This window comes from Anas platyrhynchos, chromosome 12, assembly GCF_047663525.1.
Source record: "Anas platyrhynchos isolate ZD024472 breed Pekin duck chromosome 12, IASCAAS_PekinDuck_T2T, whole genome shotgun sequence".
NCBI classification, from domain to species: domain Eukaryota; kingdom Metazoa; phylum Chordata; class Aves; order Anseriformes; family Anatidae; genus Anas; species Anas platyrhynchos.
Window position 1 is genome coordinate 12,381,061 of NC_092598.1, and position 22,226 is coordinate 12,403,286.

Sequence of the window (22,226 nt, forward strand, 5' to 3'; positions counted from 1 at the left end):
CTGCGCCTGCCCTTCCCGGCAGCACGGAGCACAGAGGTGGAGGGCAGGATCCAGGTCACCACGGTTGTGACCTACTGCCCTGGTCCCTCGGGGCGGAGGAGGCAGGATGTCACCTGAGGATGCTCCTGGACCGGTCTCGTGGCCAAGAGGAAGCCGTGCTTGCTCCATCACCCTAACACCCAGGCTGAGGACCTGCGGCAACTGCAGGGAAGGGAGATAAGCGGTGATGTTGGGCTGATGTGATGGAGAAAAGCGTTTTGCCCTGTGCTGCTCTAGGGATGAAGATGTTGGAGATGCCAACCAGCTTCCCCTCCTCTGCTGGCACAGCCTGGCGTGGGTACCATGCTGGGAAGGGGTGCAGGGCCAGGTACCCCTGCCTGTGGCAGTAGCTGAGTGTCACCAAAGCTTCCTAGCCCTGGCAAGAGGTCCTCGTGGTGCTAATCCAGCTCCTGGCAGCGTGTCTGGGGAGCTCAGCCCCGGGGACACCACGGTGCAGGAAGCCCAGGGCGAGGAGGCTGCCAGGGCTGGGTGGGGACGGTGACCCGCGATCTCCATCCAAGCAGAAACGCTTCGTGTCAGACCGGGGAACGGCTTTCCAGAAGGTGAAACCTCTCCCGAAGCCACGAATCCGGCTGGAAGTGGGGACGTGTTTTGTAAACACCTGGAGCTCCTGCACAACCTGAACCAACAGGTCAGAGCCCGGGATTTTCCGAAAAGGGGATTTAGAACAAGAAAGATCCGGGCTGGGTACGTGGCTGGGTGCTAAGCACCTGCCAGAAGCCCTTTCCTGGGAAGCAGCCCGTGCAGGAGGCTGGCTGGCTGCAGGGCGCGTGCTTGGAGCTGCTCCAGGTCCATCCAGCCCCACCAGGAGCTGCAAACCCCCGCAGATGGGGGTCAAAGCCCTTGGGTAAGGCTGAAGCCATCAACTGGGATGCACGAGATGACAGGAGCAAAAAAAATACCACTTCAAAGTGTGAGAAAACAAGCAAAAAGCTCCTGGACTGTCCCCAGCCTGAGGTGCCACCAGGCTCCATCCCCTCAGAGCTGGATGGGACCCAGGGCCACCTGCCCACGAGCGATGGCCAAGGGGGTCGCAGCACCAGAAAGGCCAAAGCGCCCTGCTGGGCGCTCACCTGGGCGGTGTTTCCTGCGGAGATAACAGCAGTGGAAGAAGGACCTGCTGTTTTGGAGGAGACAAAGTACCTGTGGGAGCAGTGCGGGATGAATCACATCACTCACAGGGCCCCGAGCCCCTGGAAATGGCTCGTGGCATTTCGAAAACAATGTAATGAATCTTCTGCGGATGAGATTAGGGAGGGGAACAATTATCTCAAAACCTGTTAGTCATGGGAGGCTCCGCCGAGCCGAGCCGTAGGAACAGCCTAGGGCGAGGGGAGCAGGAGGAAGCCGCCAGCCCCCATGGGGACCTGCCACCCGCCCGGCCCCGCTTCCAGCCCCGGGAGGTGAGCTGCAATTAGCCAAATGGGCACGGGAGACGTCAAGTAGGTCAAAAGGTAATGGGGATCTCGGCGGCGTTTCCCAACAGCGCAGGGCGGTGGGGAGGCACCCTGCGGTGTTGAGCAATGGGGAGGGGAACAAGGCCGGGCATTGTCTCCAAAGGAGCAGCCACCGAGGACACCCCCACCACGCGCCAGCCCCTGCCTTTATGGGGAGAGGTGTGCCAGGGCACGGCCAGGATGCTGGAAGGGATGGAGGAATGGATGGACAGGTGGACAGACTGACATTAAGACCAGATTTGGAGGAGGTGGATGAATTTGGAAGGGTCCCATCTGCCCCTCCTAAAACATCACAACCAGTACGGTCACATCAGGCTGCAGAGCCACCTGGGGACGAGCTGCCCTGTGCTTTCCAGCACCACAACCCCTCTCCAAAACCCCAGCCCCTCCAATAGCTTTGTAAAAATCAACATTTGTGGCCAACACCATGATGGCCACAGCAGGTAGACATGGTGACGCTCACCTGACCTTAACGTGTACGCACGAGCGCTGCTTTGTGAGTAAATCCTTTCAAAGGTTCGGCACGGGGGACACAAAGCTCCTGCACCTCCGAGCAGGGCAGCCTCCAAACAAGCTGGGGCGCTGGAAGCCGCTGAAAGCCTCGCGTGATGCTGCATTTCTTGTAAAGAGCTGAGTTAGCTGAACGAGTGGGAATGGGTCAAAAAATGCCATTCTGCTCTTTGGAAAACCACCTTTCTTCAGTGAGGTTTTTCGATGCTCAGTGACGGTAAGGTTTGGGAAGAGCATCCTGCACCCTGCTTGGAAATCTCCTTGGGAAAGGAGCCCGAGGAGCAGGAACGCTGCTGGCCATAAAGCTGGGGAGGGCAGAGGTGGCACGGCCACTGCCCCTCATCCCAGTGCGTTATGTCACACGGTGATAAAGGAGAGGATTCCTGGGGGAGAGCCCGTGGCCCTGCTGCTGGGGACATCCCTCCTCCTCCTCTACCTCGCCGGCATTCCCTGCATTCCCCTGCCTGGAAGAGCAGGGCTGCGAACCCAGCCGGGTCCCACCACCACCACCACGCCCCGGAAAAACCACCCCAGCCTGTTTGCTGCTGCCCTCCTGCTGATGAAACGCGGTGTTTCCGACGGGACCCAGGGGGTTGTGTCCATACCACGGCAGGTTTTCTTGAAGCAGGGTGGCGCAGGCATCCTCCATCCCGTCCCCAGCAGCACTGCTCCGTGGCAAACCTCACGGGACCAGAGCCTGGTGTCGATCCGCGGAGGGCACCGCGGGTCAGGCCCGCGGCTGGCATCGGTGATGCTCCATGGCAAGGGAGCACGAAGGATCAGCGAGCACGGAGGGTTGGTGAAATATTAAAGCAGGAGCTTAATAAAGCAAGCCTGGCGGAGGCAATTACCCGGAGTAATAAAAATGGAAACGAGAGGACTTTGCCCCATCAGCCGGCACCGGCTGTACGCGGCACGGCCATGATGCGGGTGGTGGCACCTGGGTGGCAGGAGGTGCTGAGAAATCCTTTGGGATCACCCGTGCTCCTTAGCCCCAAATCCCAGGAAGCCTGGAGAGTGCCAGGGATGCGATTCACACCTCCCCTGCCCGGACAGGGTGCTGCGATGCACCTGAGTGGGGTGGATGGAGGGTGGCCCTGGTCCTCCGTGGGGCTCCCCAGCAGCCGAGCGGGTCCCGGGGTGCCACGGGGGTGACAACCGGGGGGTGTCTGTGGTGGGGGGCAGCTCCTGGTGGCACAGATTGACACGGGTGCTGGTGGCTGGTGGCAACGGGAGGTGCCTTTTGTGGGGACAGGGGGTGGTGACAGGGACGGGTAATGGGGTTGGCACCAGCGGTGCTGCTGCAAGGCGGGCACCGAGCCGTGCCGAAGTGAGCCAAAATGAGCTGCACCTGTGCCGTGCCAAGCCGAGACGAAGCGAGCTAAACTGGGACGGGATGGGATGGGGTGGGATGGGATGGGATGGGATGGGATGGGATGGGATGGGATGGGACGGGACGGGACGGGACGGGACGGGCCCGAGCCGTGGCGCACAGAAGCGAGCCGAGCAGCGCACAACCAACCCCAAACCGATCCCATCCGCTCCGCTCCGAGCCCCGCCGTCCCCCCCGGTGTCCCCGCTCCGTCCCGGCCAACTTCTCCCATTGGCGAGGCTGCGGCAGCTCCGCCCCGCTCCGGGCGTTTATAACCGGCGGGGCGGCGGCCGCACGCGGCCGGGAGGCGCTCCCGGTGCCGGTGCCGGTGCCGGTGCTCGGGGGGCTGCCGGCGGCGGCGGCGGGGGGCTCGGGGGGCTCGGGGGGGGGGCGGAGGCGGATGGAGCGAGCGGAGCGCTGGGCGTACGGCGCGCTCTGGGCGGCGCTGGGCGGCAGCCTGGTGCTGCGGGCAGCCCGGAGGGACGTGGTGCTGAGCCGGGCGCTGCTGGTGCCCCTGGCGCTGCTGGCAGCCCTGCAGAGCCTGTGCCGAGCCTGCCTGCCCCTACCCCTGGGGCTCGCCTTGGCCGCCGCCGCCTCCTGCTTGCTGCTCCGCCGAGCCCCGCCGCGCAGGTTGCTGCCGGTGGCGGGCAGAGCCGTGCTGGTGACAGGTGAGTGAGTGCCTTGGGGGGGTTCCCCCCGAGCTGCGCGATGCTGGGGGTGACGGCTCGCCTCGGTGCTGCCTCCTCCTCTTCCTCCCCCGGGGAGCCGCTCGCACCGCGTCCGGTCCAGCCGGGGGGTCCCCTCTCCCCTTCTCTGCCCTCTCCGGGAGCTGCTGGGGGTGGCCGAGGCTGTGCCCCCTGCTCTGCAGTTTCCCTGTCCCCAGGATGTGCTGCTCAGCCCCTGCACGCCTCCTCGGATGTGGAGATATCGTGCGCTCCCAGCTCAGTGCCTTCATCCTGGCTGTACTTCTTTGGGGTGTCCCCGTTTGCAAGCACCTCGTGTCCCCTCTCCTTCCTCCTGGCCATGTGCATGGGACAGCAGGGGCAGCCAGAGCCCCGTGGGGCACAGAGGGGTGCAGGTGGGCACCCCTGTGGTGGTGCAGGGCTCGGAGAGCCCCCAGCTCACCCCAGGAGCTGCAGAAGGGAACAAGCATCCTTGGCTTGTGATGGGGAGCACCAGCTCCACGGGCAGGTGGGAAGAGGAGCAGCTCGTGGGAGCTCCGGGAGGCCTCCGAGGAGCAGGGCAGCGGATGAATGAATGACTGAATGAGCACAAAGCCTGGAGAGGATGCGTGCGTGACGGCCACACGCAGCAGTCCCCGCTGCTCGGTGCCCCGTGGCTCACCTGGCTGCTGGCACACCGGGTCAAGCCAGCCCCGGGCCTGGCATCGCCCGTGTAATGGGTGAGTCAGTGGCTGGAACAAGGTGTTCTTGCCCCGGTGTGCTGAAGTGACACCTCCGTGGCTCCGCCGTGTTTGCTCTGGGCTGTAAATACTTTGTGGTTTTACAGGTTGGAGGCGCAGCTGGCCGGGTCGGCGTTTCCTCGCCGCTGCTCCGGCAGGTGCCTGCGACGGCGCGGATGCGAAAGTCTGGGGCAGCATCAGCCCCCCCAGCATTTGCATGCCAATTAGCCCGATGCTTTCTGAGGATTAATCCTGCTCCTCCGGGCAGGCTGGGCTGCCGGCTGCCCTGGGAGAGCGGCAGTCTGTGCGTCCTCCTCCTGCCTACGGGAAGCAAAACCCCTCGGAGGGAGGGGAGCAGGGCTGGGTGCCCGGGGATGCTGGGCAGAGGCAGCAGCTGCGGAGCTCTTTGCTCTCTGTGCTGCTTGAAAAATGGAGCGGGACCTTCCTGGGACAGGCTGGGAGTCAGCATCCGATGCTTTGGCTCCACAGAGGTGAACACCCATGGCTTGGCTTCCCCTGATCCAGCACCTGAGCAGGGTGAGCTGCAGCACAACCCCAAGCAAGGGCCCACGCTCCCTCTACCTGGCGTGGCTCGGTTATGAGCCCAGATCATCCTTTGGTCCTTTCTGGCCCTAGGGGATGTCTAAAATTCAGGGATTCCGTCAAAACAGCCCAAGAAAAGTGGATTTCAGTGTTTGGAGCTGTGCAGCAAGGTGTGTGTTGGATGAGGAGCTGAAAGGAGCGAATCTTTGCTCAGATTGTGATGAAGTAAGCAGCTCCAAAATAACACAGAGTACTCAGCTGCTGACCGGGGGGGTTATTTGGTTATTTGGGTGGTTTGGGCCCCTCGCATCCCTGCTCCTCCCTGGTGCCCACCAGCCTGCGGGGCCAGCGGGTGTGCATGGATTGCCCCAGCTCCAGGCAAGGCACCTGGGTGAGCAGGGGCAGGCAGCGGGTTTTATGGGAGCACAGCAGGTCTGGGTCGGGAGCATCGTTCCTCCTCCTTCCCCGCTGCAGGGGAAACTCGTTTTTCCTGGTGAGGCTCTCTGGTTACAATCGCATGCCCCATTAACAACCCGAAATGGGTCAGAGCCTCAGATCGTATTCAAGGTTAGCGGCGGTTTTGCAACTTGAGCGTAGCCGAGCGGCGCTTCGGCGTTTCCCATGGACTCACCAGATGTTGAAGCATCTGGTGAGTGCAGCAGGACGGCGTGATTCAATCCAGATGTCCGGGCTCTCGCTGCTCGGCTCTGAAGGTGAACCGCTGTCCTTGTGAGAGCGGCAGCATCGCTCCCACCCCGACCCTCTGCGCTCTGGGTGCTCTCCCAGGCCCATTTCTCCTTCTGTGGGTGAAGACTTCGGAGCTGTTCAGCACTTTGCGCACGTGCTGGGGAGCAGTTGTTGGAGCCGGGTCCCTGGGCACCCCAGCTGCTGGGGGTGAATTCTGTCCCGCTGGCTCTGCAGGGCAGCGTGTGCTGGTGCTGAGCACCCAGCACCGTGTGGATAATTGGGTTAAACGGGGCTGTCCCAGCTGCAGGTTGCTCCATGCCTCTGGCTCGTGCTTTCCATTGCTCCCAAGTGCTGGACGCAGCACGTCCAGCCCCCAGGAGTGTCCAGGACGCAGCGAGCAGCTCATGAAGGCTGGTGGCAAGATGAGCAAAGCTCTGTCCTGGGCTGTGCTGAGCCTCCTGCAGCCTGCGGTGGCTGTGCCAGCCCCTGGGTGCCCGGGATCCCCGTCAGCAGCTGGCTGCAAATCAGATCTCTCCCTGCAACTGCCCTGGTTTTCCAGGGTCTATTAAAAATTAACAGCAGGGACAGCTATTCCTGTAAGCTGGGGCAGGGGGGGAGCGGCAGGACCCAAACCAAACACCCCAGCCCTGGTGCACGAGCAACCCTTTGCATTTAAAAAAAAAAAAAAAAAAATCGAAAAAAAAGCAGCACTTAACTCTGGTCAGGGGTAGAAGCATCAGGTTGTTGTGCTGGGAGCGGAGCAGGAAACCTGCCTTTTCTGCTTCTCTTTGCAGCGCTGAAGCTCTTGCCTCACCCTGTCAGCAGTTCTCCAAGGCTTTAGGATCCTTCTTCCCCCCTTGATAAGCTTCAAAGCCAGCGATCTTCCCCAGCCCACCACAAACATTTCGGGGCGTGCGCTCAGCTTTTTCTCACCGATCCGTGGAAGGAGCCCTCTCAGAGCCCTCTAATGACACAGACCCGCCGGGCACGGTGTGTGTGTGTGTCACCAAAAAGCGATGAGCACAGCTCATTAGGAGGAGCAGCACAGCGAAGCTGCACGCTGCAGGAGGACGGAGCTGGTGGCGAGACCCAGGCGGGCTCGCTCAGCGCTCAGGGTTACGCAGGGACATGAGAGCAGCAAGGCAGAGGCTTCGCTGCAGAAATGAGAATGTCAGATGGTGCCGAGTGCCTCGGAAGCGGGGAAGTGTAGGCAGTTGCTGCCCTCTGGGCCAACGAGCAGCACATCTGTGCCGAGACCCCGGGTTGTGTTACCCGCTGGCTCGCCCCGAGCCGCGGTTCTGCTTACAGGGGCTCACCTCCTGCTCGGTGGGGTGATGCTGCAGGCTGCCGAGCCATTTACCTTCCCATAATCTCCCGTGGTCCATGCTGGAGGGTTGTAGGGCTTTCACCCCTTGCCCTCTCCCCCTTTTCACCCCCCGGTATCCAGCCTGAGAGCGCAATCTGAGCTCCCGCGGGGTGGGAAGCGTCAGGGACCTTTGCGGTCAGGCTGTAGGCACGGTTTGGGGTTGTTTTCCTTGACTCTTGCCAGAAGTGTGCCTGCTGTCTCCTTCTCCTGTTCTCCCCGCCCGCTGCAGCCTCCAGCCCCTGTTCTTCCCCCCCCCCCAGCCCATGCGTGCCTCCACATGCATCGTATCACTCCCGCTTCCTTGTTCCCTGGAGGGCTGCCAAGCCCCAGCCTTTTATCAACTTTCTTGGTCGGGGCTGGCTTTCCTGTCGCACATGGTGCCGTCCCTGGATTTGGCTGTAATCTTGAGAAGCACTTTTCGGCTTTACAGGCTTTGCTGCCACGCGGCCCCCCTCGCTGTGCCGCCGACCCCCCGGAGCCAGATGGTGGGAGCTGCCCGGGCAGCTGGGGATGCCGAGGAGGGACGGGCTGGTGGCTGCCTGGGGAAGAGGTGCCAGCCCCAGCGGCTTCTTTTTTTCTTTCTTTCTTCTGCTGGTGGTGATTTTTCCAAGCTGGGTCTCAGCTTCTACCTCAAACACCCTTGGGGAGACCTGTGATCCCTCCCCGATTCCTCCTCTCCAGTGCTGGGGCTTTGCTTTGCCATGCCACGCATCCATTTCTCGCATCCTTTCCCAAAGGCACCGTGACCCGTGGTTGCTCCCTCCCCAGGTCCCAGTTCCCAGGTGGGGACAAGCCCTATAACCTGGTGCGTGGCCATCCCACGGTGACTTGTCCCCACATCAGCTGGGACACTGCGCTATGCCTTTAGCAGCCTGTCCCAAGCAGATGTGCGCATGGGTGCTGCCCTGTGCCCCATCCTTCAGTGTGACCGTGTGCTCAGAGGTGCTCTCCGTGTGTTTTGGGGACAAGGCACCAAAATAGGCTTGTGGCACTGAGCTGCTTAAAACCATCCAAAGCCAACTGAGCCACAGCACGGTTGGCTTGGGGGGGACCTCAGTGCCCACCCAGTGCCACCCCCTGCCACGGGCAGGGACACCCCCACCCCAGGAGGCTGCCCAAATCCCCATCCAGTGAGCGCTGCCGGGGATGGGGCGTCCCCAGCTTCTCGGGGCAGCGTGTGCCAGGGCCTCACCACGCTCAGAGTGGAGGATTTTCTCCTAACATCTAATCTAAATCCCCCCACTTTTAGTTCAAAGCTTTAGTTTAGCGCGGCCGTGGCTCCAGTTCATTGTGGTCATGGCTGGTGGAGATTCCTGGCTCTCCAGCCTGGATCCCACCCCGTGTCCTGGCCTCCCCGTGCTGTGGGAGGCTGGGTTGCCTTCGGTGCGGGCTCCGCTGTCCCTCGACGTGTCCCTGCTGCTGGCCCTGCGTCCTTCGCAGCGACAGCTCCCGCTGATGGATCGCCCTCGTGTCTCGTGTCCCTGGTTCGCCGCGTTCCGCCCGAAGGTGATTATTCACCCGGTTATCGCTGAGGCTCCTCACAACTTCCTCTTCTTGGGGGGACATAAATTCCACATTAGCTTCGAAAGGAACACGCTGTGCCATCGCCATCGGGCGGTGTTTGCGCTCGGATCTGTCACCGCCTCGCTCGTCCCCGCCTGGTTCCTGCAGCAGCCGAGGGGAGCGGGCGCGGGGGGTGCGCAAATCCCAGCCCATGGGGGGCCGGTGCCTCTCGGCGAGGTGCCGCTTCTAGGAAATTCTCGGCACACGCTTTCTGTGAAACGCCAACTCTCCGCAATAGCTCCTGCTCAGAAGAGGCACTTCCTCCACCGCCGTGGTTTGCTGAGCCTCCCTTCAGCCCCGGTGCAGCAGCAGAGCACCGAGCTCTGGCCTTGGCACCGGGGGCACGCACCCTGCAGGTGCCCTGCTGTTCCTCACCAGCAGCTCACGGTGCCGGGTCGGGTTGTCTCCTGGGATGTCCCCCACCCATTGCCCCTGCCTCTGAGGAAGACCCTGGTGCTTTTGCACAAGCATCTGCTGAGCCCGTTGATGCAATATTTGGGCTGAGCTCGGCAGATCTGGGTGGCAAGCAAGCTTGCAGCGTGCTGTGAGGCTCTGTGCAAGTGGCTGGGTCAACCCAGTCCTTGAGCATCACACCAAGCACTGGTCTCCTTCAGCACAAGGTGCTCGGACTCATCCCTGTCCTGGCAGCTCTGCCGTGAGTGGAGCTCCTCACTCCATCACCCCTCGTTTGCAACCCGTGGTGCCCAGCTTTTGGGGCTGGGGGAAAGCAACTGGTGGTTTTTTGGTGCCTGATGTCTCCCCACGCTGATTTATCTCATCCCTCCTCCGGTGACGTTGAGCCCCCAGTACTGACGCACTGGAGCGGGTACCTGCTGCTGCAAAATGGGCTTTAATTCGGGAGCCCTGCTCGCGCGTCCTCCAGGGCTCCTCTCCATCTTCGCCGCCGCGCCCGGCTGCCGCTGGTTGTCAAGGCAGAAAATCAGATTTTCCCCCGCTTCTCTTTGGTTTGTTAAGTGAAACATATCCTCCCAGGCGGAGGTTACGGCACATAATGCTCCATAAACACTCGGCTGATCCTTTGTAATTCATACCATCTGGCTGCTCCAGCCCCGCCGCAGCCGGCAGCCTTGTTCCCCAGCCCCTGCTTGGGGGCAACAGGTCCCAGAGAGCCCCTTGGGGCTCTTTTTTTTGTTCTCTCGTGGCTTTTTGGGGGGATGTATGGGTGGTGCGTCCCATGGATAATGTGTCGCAGGGATGGTGTGTCCCGTGGATAATCCATCCCATGGATAATGCATCCCATGGATGGTGCATCCCATGGATGATGTGTCCCATGGATGCTTTGTCCCATGAGATGAGGACCAAGAGCAGCCAGCCAACAGCATCCTTTTCCTGTAAGGGCTGGGGTCAGGGCAAACATGAGCCAGGGTCCAATTTTAAATTAATCCTATTAAAATCCAGACGTTTAATTTAAAGGATCTTCCGGGTCAGACTTAAAAAACAATGGAGGGATGGGGCATGGGGCTGCTCCCCAGCTCCCCTGGTCCACGAGCCCCCACCATGGGCTCAGGGTCCCAGCAGAGGACACACCACTGCGGATGTGGCAGGGGCACCCACCCATGCATGGGGCGATGTCACTTGCTGTCCCATTCCCGTCCCCTCACCAGGAATTCGGGGCTGGGACACTGCTCACCCCAAAAGACCTCTCCCAGGGCATTCCTTGCATCCCCAACCCACGCGCTGGGGACAAGCAGCATGGGCTGGGCTGCTGCCACCTTCCACCACTCCCCACCACCTCCTGCCACCCTGGGGCACGGGGGCTGCTCCTGGGGGACCCCATGGCACGAAGCCACCCAGGGCACAGTTTCCTGGTGACGGGGAAGGGGATGGAGAGGCCGGGGCGGCTGCGGCGGCTCAGCTGCTGCGGGCACAGGTGCTGCTCCGGTCCCCTCCCTCGACGTGGCCCTGCCAAGAATTTGTTCCCTCTCGGCACGGGCTGACATCACCCGTTTATCGCTCCCCTCTCCAAACGCGCTCGGCATCCGGGAGGTGTTGGCCGCGGGGCCCTGCCCCAAACACACGGGCTTTTGTCTTTGCTTCTTCCTCCTGCCCACCCCGTGCGCCCCTCGGGGTGCCCGTGTCCCCTGCCCGGAGCGGTGGGGATGTCCGGCTCCTCCGCCTTTGTGCCGTGGATGTTCCCCACCTGTTGATGCTGTTTCTTGCTGCTCTCTCCCTCCTCCTCCTCTCCATCCCAATCCCGAGTCCCTCTGCTGAGCAATGTGGCCCCACATCCCTTGAGACCCTCGAGGAGAAGCTCAGCATGACCCCCCCAGCCCCTTTGCCTCTGACACCCGTGCTCTGCCTGCATCTGTCCAGCATCACCACCCGCAGCGCCCGTCCCCTCCGTGCCACCACCGTGTCCTGCTCTGGCTGCGGGGCTCCCTCTGCAAGTTTTCTTTTTTTTTGTGGGGCAGGGGAAGGTCACCACCTTGGCTGGGACCGGGGGCTTCCTTCCATCCCCGTGCCAGGCTCAGCCCCGGCAGCGTACGGAGCACCTCCGAGCAAAATGTCAGCCTTGTTTAGCTTGGCATCCCCGGCAGGATTTGCGCTTGAGCCTCTGGAAACAAGCAGCTCAGCGCGCTAATCCGCTTGGCCGCGGCGCCCGGCCCCCCTCCGGCTGATGGTGTCCTTGGGGCCGGCACCGTCCTCGCCCTGGGCTTTGCTCGCACGAGACTCCGCGACCACAGGGCGCAGGAGGAGCTTTTGTTTTGCACCCTCTGGGATTTTCCACCTCTTTCAGCTTGGATGAGGTTCAGGCACCTTGGGAGCAGGGCTGGTGCTTTGGGGGATGCTCAGCCCCAGGGGCATCCCCTCTCCAGCGGGGTACCTGGGGATGCTGTGGGGCGAGCAGGTCCCACGCACACCCCCGTGCTCTGAGATGTGACCCCGTGGGGATGAGGACACGCGGCTGGGGGGAAGCCACCCCCACCCCAGCAGCTCTGCGTCACGTCCCGTGTCGGCGGTGGGCACGGGGGGGGGGGGGGGGGGGGGTTGTGGTTTGGTAGCCGCCTTGTCTCCTGGCTCAGATCTGCTCAGCAAAACTGCGGCGGGCGCCTTGAGCACGTGTCCGGCCCCGGTGCCGGCTGCAGGAGGAGACCTGAGACAGCAAAACGTGAACACCCTGCATAGCCTGGTTAAGCACCCCCCAAAAAAAACGTGCCTGGACCAGAGCAGGAGAGCGGTGGCTGGGCGCTCAGCACCTGCAGAGTTTTTGCTTGTGCTGGTGAGGAGCATCCCTGGGGCTGGGCAGAGGCAATGCGAGGAGCGCTGAGCATGCGGCGTGGTGAGCATGCACTGCACCGAGCCCGAAATGTGCCGAGTAGGCAAACGGGAAGAGCCTGCGATGTGGGGAACATGCAACGCGATGAGCGCGCACAAAATACGAGCACAAAAAATATGACGAGCTGTGCAAAGAGCATGCAGAGTGACGAGCACGCCAAGTGACGAGCGTGCAACGCGCCGCGCATGCGAGGTGCTGAGCGCGCCGAGCACCGAGCACACGATGCAGGCAGTGCTCATCTCCCTCCTCATCCTCTTCGCCACCCCCAAAGCTGACGCTTGGTGCCCAAATGCGCCGCAGGATCCGGCCGAACGTCCTGCAGAGCCCCCGGGGCAGGCTCCCGTCCCCGTTTGCAGCCTGATTTTGCAACCCGGGCTTCGTCTCCGCTCGGCCCCTGCTCCAAGGCAGGCGCTGGATTGCCGCTGGCTCGGGGCCGCAGCGTGGGAGGGCCGGGGAGGGGGGCAGCTCCGCCGGCAGCCCCTCGCCGCTCGAAGCAAAACCATTTGGCAGAGCCGGGGCTGGGACGGGGGAGAGCTGGCTTCTGCGGCCTCCTCGTGATGCAGCATCCTCCAAAGGACGCGTGCCCAGCGCCTCGGCTCAGACTGGCCGGCTCCAGCGCTCCCTGGAGGGGCGCAGCGGCTGCGGTCCCGGGGTTTGCTCCTCGCTCCGTGCCCAGCCCCGCGCTCGGGGGCATCGCGGGGTGCGTGGGTGCTGGGCACGGGTCGGGCAGCAGCACCGGTGCTTTTGGGGGTGAATTCGGCACCCCTCTTCTTTTGCTCCTGAGACCAGTCCCGGCAGCCTCCCTCCCCCGGTCCGGCCTTTATTTGCCTTTTCTCACGCTGAATTTTTGCCACGGCTGTGTTTTCCCATGTCTCCCCTCCCGGGAAGCCCGGCAGCGCGTTAACCTCCTCGGCCGGCCACCGCCTGAGACCTTAAATAACACCAGAGCATCGCCGCCCTCCTCCCGCCAGCCCCGAGCAGACTTTGTGTGTGTGTGTGAGAGACTGAGAGAATAAATTAAAACTTCCGAAACCAGCCTCCGAGGCACCACAAACCCTCCCAGCAATTGCTCCCAGCGCTGCCCGGCCACGCTTTCTCCCTTCTCAGCAGCCCGGGCCAAAACAAGCCCGGCTCCCGCTGCAGCCTCCCTTAGGGGATTTATTTCTTTAATTATTTATTTGGTCTCCCTGGGATTTTTTTGGGGGGTTTCCAGGTGTTCTGAGGATCCGGCGTGCAGCGGAAGGGGTGCTGCTTTGTGCTGGGACCGGGAGCTTTCATGTCCCCGGGGAAGGCAGCGGGGAGCCCTGGGGACACGGCTGCGTGCGCTTTTATTTTCCAACTTTATCTTTATTGCCGTTTTCTCCTGCCCTGTTGGGCAAGGCGAAATGCACCTCCGGCCCCTTCCCACCCGCTGAGCACCGCGGCGGCCGGCTCCGGGGCGTGTTATCGGGCTGGCGGCCGGCCAGGCTCCTTTATGGGTTTATGACGCAGCAATAAAGTTGATGGGAGATGGGGACCCGGCCGTGGACACCGAGCCCAGCACGGCTTATCGGGCTGCCCCGGTGCTGGAGCAGGCAGCGCCCTGTTCCTGGCTGGGGGCGATGCAGCTGCACGCTGGCTGCAGGTGAAGGATATGGCCCCGTGCCTTTTCTTTTCCAATTAGTTTTTAATTTTTAATTTAAAATCAGGGCTGGCTGCGTTAACCCCGCTCGCTGCCCCCCCCCCCTCCGTGCAGGTCACCAGCTGTCCCTTCGTCCTGCCCCGTGCAGGTCACGGGTGCCCCCAGGGAGCCACCCAAGGGTGCCAGGGCACCCTCTGGGGCCCCGCGGGAGGGTGCAGGCGATGGGGCTGGCCTGGCAGCGCTCCCCCTGTTAATGGTTAATGCGGGCAGGCAGCTGGGGCGGCGCGGGGAGCTATCAGCACTGCCATCAGCCCCGGGAACACGCTGTACCGGGCCGGCTGTTTGTTTCCATCCCCGTGGCACCCATCTCCCCACCGGCAGCACAGCCCTGGAGCTGTGGCTCTGCTCCGGCCGAGGACACGAGGGACGTCCCACGGGGATGCTCCCCCGGGGTTTCAAGGTGGCAGGAGAGGACCAGAATCGCTTTTTCTTCCCCCCCTCCCCTTCCCCGCCAGGTGCTGCTGTGTTTTTGGCCACTTTTCAGGAGGCTGAACGTGTTCGGGGAGCTGCAGCATCTCCCAGCTGGGCTTGCGCCGGCGTCTAACGGTGGCTGGTCGAGGGGGTCTTTGGGATGCTGTACCCAGAGGGGGATGTTTGGGGGGTCCCCTGGCTCCCCACGGGGCTCTGGGATGTGAACTGTGCCGGTTCAGAGCCCGCCAGGCCGGTGCCTCGCTGTGCCCGCGGGTGCCGAGCCTGCCCTCAGCGGTTTTATCAGCTCCTCGCATCAGCGGCGCGCTCGGGGCGATGGGTTTGCCGATAAGGGAGTGTTTTCTTCCTCCCATGCGAGAGAGAGAAAACAGCAGCTTCGTGACCTGCGGGTGCCCCAGGACAAGGTCACGTCCCCAGCGGGTGCTGGGGACCCTGGGGCTGGGGGTGTCAGGGGCAGGGGGCACGCGTCTGGTGGCTGTCACCGGCCACCACGGGGCTCCTGTTGGCTCTTGCAGGCTGTGACTCCGGCTTCGGGCAGGCGACGGCGCGCCACTTGGATGCTTTGGGTTTCCGCGTGTTCGCCAGCGTGCTGGATCCGCGGGGCCCCGGCGCCCAGGAGCTGCAGAAGAGCTGCTCGCCCAGGCTGACGCTGCTGCAGATGGACCTGACCAAGCCCGAGGACATCCAGCGCGTCCTGCAGCACATCCAGGCTCACACCAACAGCTCAGGTGGGCGCCCGTGGCACCCCCGGTACCGCCTACAGCCCCCCCGGGACCTCTGCTTGTGTGCATCCTTGGCTGCAGCCACGCTAAAAGCTCCGTCCCAAGGCACCCCGTGGCTCCGGGGGGGCAGGGTTCCCACCTGGGCCACTTTTTTTTGAGCGTCCCCCTTCCCCCAGGTCTCTGGGGTTTGGTGAACAACGCTGGCTTCAACGATATCATCGCGGACGCGGAGCTCTCGCCGCTGGGCAACTTCCGCACCTGCATGGAGGTGAACTTTTTCGGCTCGCTGGAGCTCACCAAGGGGCTGCTGCCCCTGCTCCGCTCCGCCGGCGGCCGCATCGTCACCGTCAGCAGCCCGGCGGGTGAGCAGCCCCGTGAGATGTGGGGACACGGGGACGGGTCGGGGAGCGGCACCCCGGGGTGCCCCAGAGGGATGCGCCAGGCGTGGGTGCACGGCGAGCATCCCCAGCTGGGCTTTTGGTAGCCCAAACCTTTGCGCAGAGGGTGGGTGTGCAGCCCAGAAAATAGCCTCTCAGGGGTATTTTCTGCGTGGAGCTGCGTGGGAGCCGTGGGTTTGTCCTTTCTCCCCTCCAAGGTGACCTCCCGTTCCCCTGCCTGGCAGCCTACGGGGCATCGAAGGCCGCCCTCAGCCTGCTGATGGACACCTTCCGCAGCGAGCTCCAGCCTTGGGGTGTCAAAGTCAGCCTCATCCTGCCCGGGTACTTCAAAACAGGTGAGAGGCACCCAGCAGGCGGACCCGGAGCCCCGGGGAGGGACCCAAGGCAGCGGGGGAGCTGCGGCTGCAGGGTGCTGTGAGCGCAGGGGGGGCATCCCCGGCCACCACCCCGGGGAACGGGGCCAAATGGGTTCAGGGCTGAGTCCTCTGGGGTGTGTGGGTGCTGGTACCTGTGGGAGGTTCGGTCAGGATCAGGACCTGCTGCCTGCTCCTTTATCTCTGGTATGGCTGAAGGTGGTGAGCACCATCTCCAGCCACCACCTCTCCACGGTCTTTGAGCGCCCACCCCGTGGCAGATCTCCACCGGGGTTTTGGAGAGGTTTTTTGGACACGGCCGTATGAGCTCAGGCACCACGGGGCAGGGCAGGACGGGGGCGCCCAGCTCACGGTGTGGGGCTCACATCCCTGCAGGAACGTGCGACCCCGCCTTCTGGAACCTGCAGAAGCAGCAGCTGGTGGCCCGGCTGCCCCAGGAGCTGCTGCAGGCCTACGGCGAGGACTACGTGGAGGAGATCAACCGGCAGTTCATCCAGTTCATGAAGGTGGCCGTGGAGGACCTCAGCGCGGTGGTGAACAGCATCACGGACGGGCTCCTGGCCGCCAACCCCGCCGTGCGCTACTACCCAGGGCAGGGCCTTGGGCTGATGTATTTCATACACCGCTACCTGCCCTATTTCGTCCGAGACTTGTTCTTGAAAGGATTGTTCATCAACCCCAAGCTGCCCCGAGCGCTGCGGCCGGAGCAACACACGGCGGCGAAGGAGGCCTGACCTCAGCCCGCATGCGGTCGCGGGGCAGGAGGGAGCCTTCTCCTGGGATCGCCAGGCACAGCAGCCCCCGAGCGCGTGCGCAGCCGCCGGCATCGCCGCCCTCGTGCACCACGGGGGTGGGGGGAACAATCAGCACTAGACCTAAAACCAAATCGCTTTCCCAAATCAGGCAGATGCAGATCTATTTTCTATCGTGCGAGAATCAACGTTTTTCTAGAGACTTTTCGTTTGTTTTTTTTTTGGTTTTTGTATTTTTTCTAACCGTGCATCCTGCGACGGGGCCACTCTTGCCTGACTCTGCATCTCCGCACCAGGCGCTGGGACGTACCTGGGGCACTTCTCAGCTCCGTGGCAGCTCCCCGACCGCTGCCGGAGCTGCATCCGTCTCCACCGCCCCGCAGCTGGGTCGGGCGCGGGGCGCTGCGGGTGCTGCCGTGCCAGCCCTGCCTCCCCGCGCTTCGTTTCACACTCCACGAGCTCCCAGCGAGAGCAGGAGGCTGCGGGCACTGCTGAGCTCTTCACCAGATGACCTACGTGATTGTCACTTTTTAAATAAATCTCTTCTTGATAAGCCACTGGGCTCTCGCAGTCTCCTTCTGCGTTTGGGGGTGCCCTGCCCAGAAGGGGCACCCCCAGCCAGCCCCGGGGCAGCCAGGAGAAGCACCCCACCAGCACGGGGCCCTGGGGATGTGCGAGGAGGCGCTGGAGAAAGCAGGGAGAGCGCGGTGCAGTAGGCAGATATTTATTGGTGTGGAGAGGAGGGGGGGTCACAGGGTAACAAACACTGCAGAGGTGACCACGGCACAAGCTGGGACAGAGCCGCTGCTGCCAGGCGGGATGGGGAGCACCGGGAACTCCCCATCAAAGCCCCTCTGCAGCCCCCAGGCCAACCCCGAGGCAGGCAGGGGGTGGCTCTGCCCCGGCACCAGGCGTGCCATACATCCATGCAGCCACCCGGAGCAGGGCAGGGGCTCTCCCGTGTCACAGCAGCACCCGCAGAGCCCAGAGCCTCGCACCTTGTGCCAAACACAGCTCCAAGCCACGGGGTTCGCAGGGGAGGAAGGAGCTCAGGCGGCTTACGGAGCCCTTTCAAGCTCCAGCGACCGAGGAGAGCAGCTTTTGAGGACGCTGGCCCCTAGTGCAGATGCTGCTGGAGCCGGGAGGAGCACGCTCCACACATGCTCTGGCTCTGCCCTCACGTTCCCACAGGCTCCGTCCCAGCCCTGGCCAGGGCCGCTCAGCCTGTCCCACCACGGGGTTCACTACGAGCGATGCGGGGATTACACAGCAGCATTGGCTACGCTACAAATCACACTCCAACTAAATCTCACGGGGACAACGCTGAGGAGGAGGCGTGCTCGGAGCGCTGACAGCGAGGACTCCTGGCCGTGGCGGACCCTGACGCGCTCCTCTGCAGCGGTGGGAACCACTTGGAGGCAGCAAGCCCCGGCTGGTGCTTGCTCTGCGAGCACAAAGCGCATACAGCAGGTTAGTACAGGAACACTACGAGATACACGACAGGAGGCGTCCCTCCCGCTGCACAGGGCCAAGCCTGAGCCACCGGCCCCTCCGGCCCCCTCACTGCACACACAACTCAAACTTCAGCTCGTGAATAATTTAACTAGCGACTGTACAGTTTCCCCATCCGAGCCAGTTCGACAGGTGGGACATCCCTGGAGTCTGGGCAAGGGGTAACTCGGGGGGCACGTAGAAGATAGACGGGGGTCCCTCGGGACTCCAGGGGTGGGAGGGTCGGGCAGGAGCAGGGTTAGAAGATGGGAATGTAGTTGTCGATCTTGGTCCTGTGCCGCTGGGCGATGCACTCTGCGATCCACACGATGTTGCGGCACTCCTGCTCCTTCAGCTTCACGAAGGCGTAGAAGACTCCGAAGTGGAACTGGTTGAGGAACGCCAGCTTGTTCAGCTTCACCTGGGGAAAGCCCGGAGGAGGACGTCACTTGTCCACCTCTGCCAGGCTGTCCTCTGCTGGAGGAGGCAGCCCAGGCAAGGACGGAGCAGCTTGGAGGTCCTGCGACTTCCCCAGCAGGCTGGGGGCTCCTGGCTCAGAGAGGACAGGCTCTGGCACTTGAAGGGGGAAGGATTTACACCCTCACGTGCTGCCAGAATCCTCCTTTCCCGCATAATGAACTCTGCTCTTGCTCTTGGTGGACCAAACATCCATCGGCAGCCCCAAACCTGCCTCCCACACTGCTCTAAGCTGTCTGGGTGACGTGGGCCCCCACAGCCATCAGTACTGAGCACCATTCCCTCCCTGGAGCACAGGGAGAGCATCCTCTTCCTTCCCCAAACTCTGCTGATCTGCAGCACTGATGCTTGGCAGCATCAGGCAGACAACCTTGCTGCTGCCCTGGGCTTTGGAGGAGGCACAGGCAGCCAGGCTTGTCGAGTGGTGTCTCAGGGCTCACTCACCTCATGCTCAAAGAACCTGTCTTCAAGGGTCTTGTCTCCAGGGTTGCTGCCAGCCCCTTCAAACAGCAGCTTGTACTCCTGCAGGAAGACATCACAAGAGGATGTACCCGATTCCACTACCCTCAGCAGCGCGCCTGGGCCCCGTACATCAGACCCCCAGCCACTACGTCATCAGCAGAGGACAGAGAAGCCAAAAGTCATCTGCCCTGAGAGCACACGGGCACACAGGATGCTGTGAGGCTGCACTGCACGCACCCCACCTGGGGACCTGCTGAAGACAACGCCCAGAAGGGCAGAGAAAGCCCTTCTTTCATCTGTGAGCATCACAGGTCCAGCCAGGGATCCTGCCCCTCCTCTGAAACGTGCAGTGCTCGAAGCCACATCATGGTGTGGTGCCTGCAGGCAGGATACACCAGGCACATCCCTTCCACGTACAGATCAGCGTGTTTAGGCCATGCCCCTGCACCCACAAACACTGGCACACGCTGCTTCAGCAAGGGGACACTGAGCTCTCCGACCCCAAATAACAGAGAACAGGCAGCCCCCACCCTAAGCTGTCCATCCACATGCTCCCCAAGCCCCTGAGAAGCTCTGAGGCAGAGCAGGTCCTTGCACCAGTCCCCCAAAGCACTCACGGGGTAGTAGTCAGCAACGTTTTTGACTTGTTCGTAGTCATCTGCTCTGGCCAGCTGAGCCAGCCCCTCGGGGTAGAGCTTGCCGCAGTGCGGGAACAGCTTCGCCCGGTCCTCCTTGGACAGCTCCGTGCCGAACGAGTTGATGGTGATAATGAAGGCCCTGCGGTCAGCTTCGAACTGCGGGAGAAGAGAGTTTCACCTCGGGCTGCAGGGGCTTTGACAGAGGTTGGTGGGTAACGGTGCTGCTCTGAACAGAGCCACATCAGAGGGCAACACGAGCTCAGTGCCTGGGACACAGCATCTGGCAAAATCAGAAGCAGGCAACCAAACCTGCCCAAAGCCATGTGCAGACATTGTTTTCCTAGCTCAGGCTGCACTGGGATGCTGAACAATATCCCGAGCATCTGAAATATGGGCAGAGTGCTGAGTGAGTATCACCACGGGAGTTTCCAGACCTACCTCCAGGATTGGACACATGGCATCTGCTGTGGTACCTCCAAGTGCCTTGCAGAACTTGTAGAAGGACTCCAGGTATGCCTGCAAGAGAGAGAAATGAGCGCTCTTCCACCCAGCTTCCTTTACTGCCCCACAGGGCCACTCAGGAGGGGGCAGAAGGATGCTCCCAGACACTTTATAGCACAGCACAGCCTCTCTCACCCCGTGTGAACTTGGACACCAAGCCCACACGAGGGACAGTGCTTCCCCAGGAGCCGGAGACATGAAGGGCTGTGGTTTGGTTTGCTCAAGTGACTGGATGAGTTTAGAGCAGGCAGAACCCCAGGCAAGAAGGTTCAAGCCTATTTTGCTCCTCTGAGTGGTCTAACTCCAAAGCATTCGCTGAAGTTTCACATGGTTTCCTGACCCCGCTCTGGCCTCTCCAAGCATGCCAAGCCACACAACTATAGCTGCAAGACCTAAGCTCAGAAAGTAGCCCTGTGTAAGCGGAGTCGAGATGAGACAGGACATCTGTGAAGGAAACCAGCCATCCTCTGTAATTCTCTTTTCGCACTGCAGCCGCTTGGTCTCCATCCCAACTGGAGCACTGCAGAAATCATACGAGGCTAGGCACAGCCAGGCTGCCTCCAGGAAACGTAATCCTTTGTGGAGATGTACCATAATCCAGCTGGAAGATGACTCCATCTCCCACGGGGAGCCGTGGAGGCAGAGCACGGCTGAAAGTGCTGTTCAGCAAAAACTTTCTCAGAAGAAACCATCATGTGCTAAAACACCTCCCTGCACAGGGCTGCGAGCGGGATCACATAAAAGGAATGGCAAAGCAACGATGCTGAGACATCACAAACCTCTGCCCCGTCATAAGATGGACCACAAATGTGTGTGCTGGACACCCTCGGCTCCAGAAAAGCACCTGGATTATTGTGTTTGGCAAAGAGCTGTCACCACACAGTGCACAAGGGCACTGCTGGGTGAGCACTGCTCATCACAGCAATGTGATGTGAGCAGCAGCCCAGCTGAAGGGCCTCCACACCAACGCACGCAGCATGGGAAAGGAGCAGGAGGAGCTGGAAACCATGGTGCAGCGAGACAAACATGACCTGACTGCTGTCACGGCCACGTGGTGGGATGGATCACACAACCGGAGCGCTGGAACGGAGGGCTAGAAACCCTTCAGCAGGGATAGGCAGGGAAGGAAGCGAGGGAGTGGTGCCCTCTGCATCAGGGAAGGGATTGATCGTGGAGAAACAGCCACGGACAGGTTGGGAGCTTGTGGGTGAGGGTTAAAGACCGATAAAGGACAGGTTGTGGTTGGGGTCTACCACAGGTTCAAGGAGCACCTGTGGATGAGGCATTTGGGCTTCAGCTGCAAGAAGTGCTCTCCTCCTGATGGGGAACTTTTACCATCTGGACTGTCAGCTTGGAAAACGACACAGCAGGCTGTAAGCAAACAAAATTCCTAGAGAACACTGAGGATAACTGCTTGGTTACACAGAGCAAGCAGAGGGGAAGTGTTACGGACCTGGTGTTCACCAGCTCCGAAGAGCTCATTAAAAGAGGTCAAGACCGGAGGCAGTCTGGGCTGCAGCGACAACGCCCTGGTTGAGTTTGTGATCTCGAGGAATAAAGGCCTGGCAAAGGGCAAAGGCAGGGCCCTGAACTTCCGAAGAGCAAACTTCAAGCTATTTTAAGAGCTAGTAGATGACATCCCCTGGAACGCCGTCCTTAGGGACAAAGGAGCTGAGCAGAGCTGGCAGCTCTTGAAGGATGTTTTCCTTAGAGTGCAAGGACACTCCATTCCTCGTATAAAAAAGGAGGACAGACAACTGGGATGGCTGAGCAAGGACCTGCTGGTCAAACTGAGGCACAAGAAGGAAATGCACATGCAGAGGAATGACAGGGACATGCAGCCAGGGACGCAGTGCAGATGGGATGCCATCGAAAAGGACCTGGACAAGCTGGAGAATTGGGCCCACATGAACCTAACGAGGTTCAACAAGGCCAAGTGCAAGGTGCTGCACCTGGGTGGGGGCAATCCCAGACATGAGGACAGGCTGGGAGAAGAACTCATTGAGAGCAGCCCTGCACAGAAGGACTTGGGGGTTCTGGTGG

At 61.8% G+C, this 22,226-nt stretch overlaps 2 protein-coding genes across 2 annotated transcripts in view; one reads left to right on the forward strand and one right to left on the reverse strand.

Annotated features, from left to right (window-relative positions):
* Window positions 1-3,704: 3,704 nt before the first annotated feature.
* HSD11B2 (hydroxysteroid 11-beta dehydrogenase 2) lies at window positions 3,705-17,171 on the forward strand. Its single transcript, XM_038185363.2, has 5 exons — window positions 3,705-4,067; window positions 14,884-15,096; window positions 15,267-15,452; window positions 15,686-15,823; window positions 16,238-17,171. The coding sequence occupies exons 1-5, from the start codon at window positions 3,800-3,802 to the stop codon at window positions 16,594-16,596; spliced, it is 1,164 nt and encodes a 387-aa protein (XP_038041291.1). The 5' UTR covers window positions 3,705-3,799; the 3' UTR covers window positions 16,597-17,171.
* A 151-nt stretch (window positions 17,172-17,322) lies between these two features.
* Window positions 17,323-22,226, reverse strand: part of ATP6V0D1 (ATPase H+ transporting V0 subunit d1) — a 31,887-nt gene continuing 26,983 nt past the window's right edge. Inside the window, exons 5-8 of the mRNA XM_038185364.2 lie at window positions 20,121-20,198; window positions 19,662-19,838; window positions 19,027-19,104; window positions 17,323-18,526 (exon numbers count right to left, since the gene is read on the reverse strand). Coding sequence (XP_038041292.1) covers window positions 18,365-18,526; window positions 19,027-19,104; window positions 19,662-19,838; window positions 20,121-20,198 — 495 coding nt within the window. The 3' untranslated portion in view covers window positions 17,323-18,364. The remainder of the gene's footprint in view (window positions 18,527-19,026; window positions 19,105-19,661; window positions 19,839-20,120; window positions 20,199-22,226) is intronic.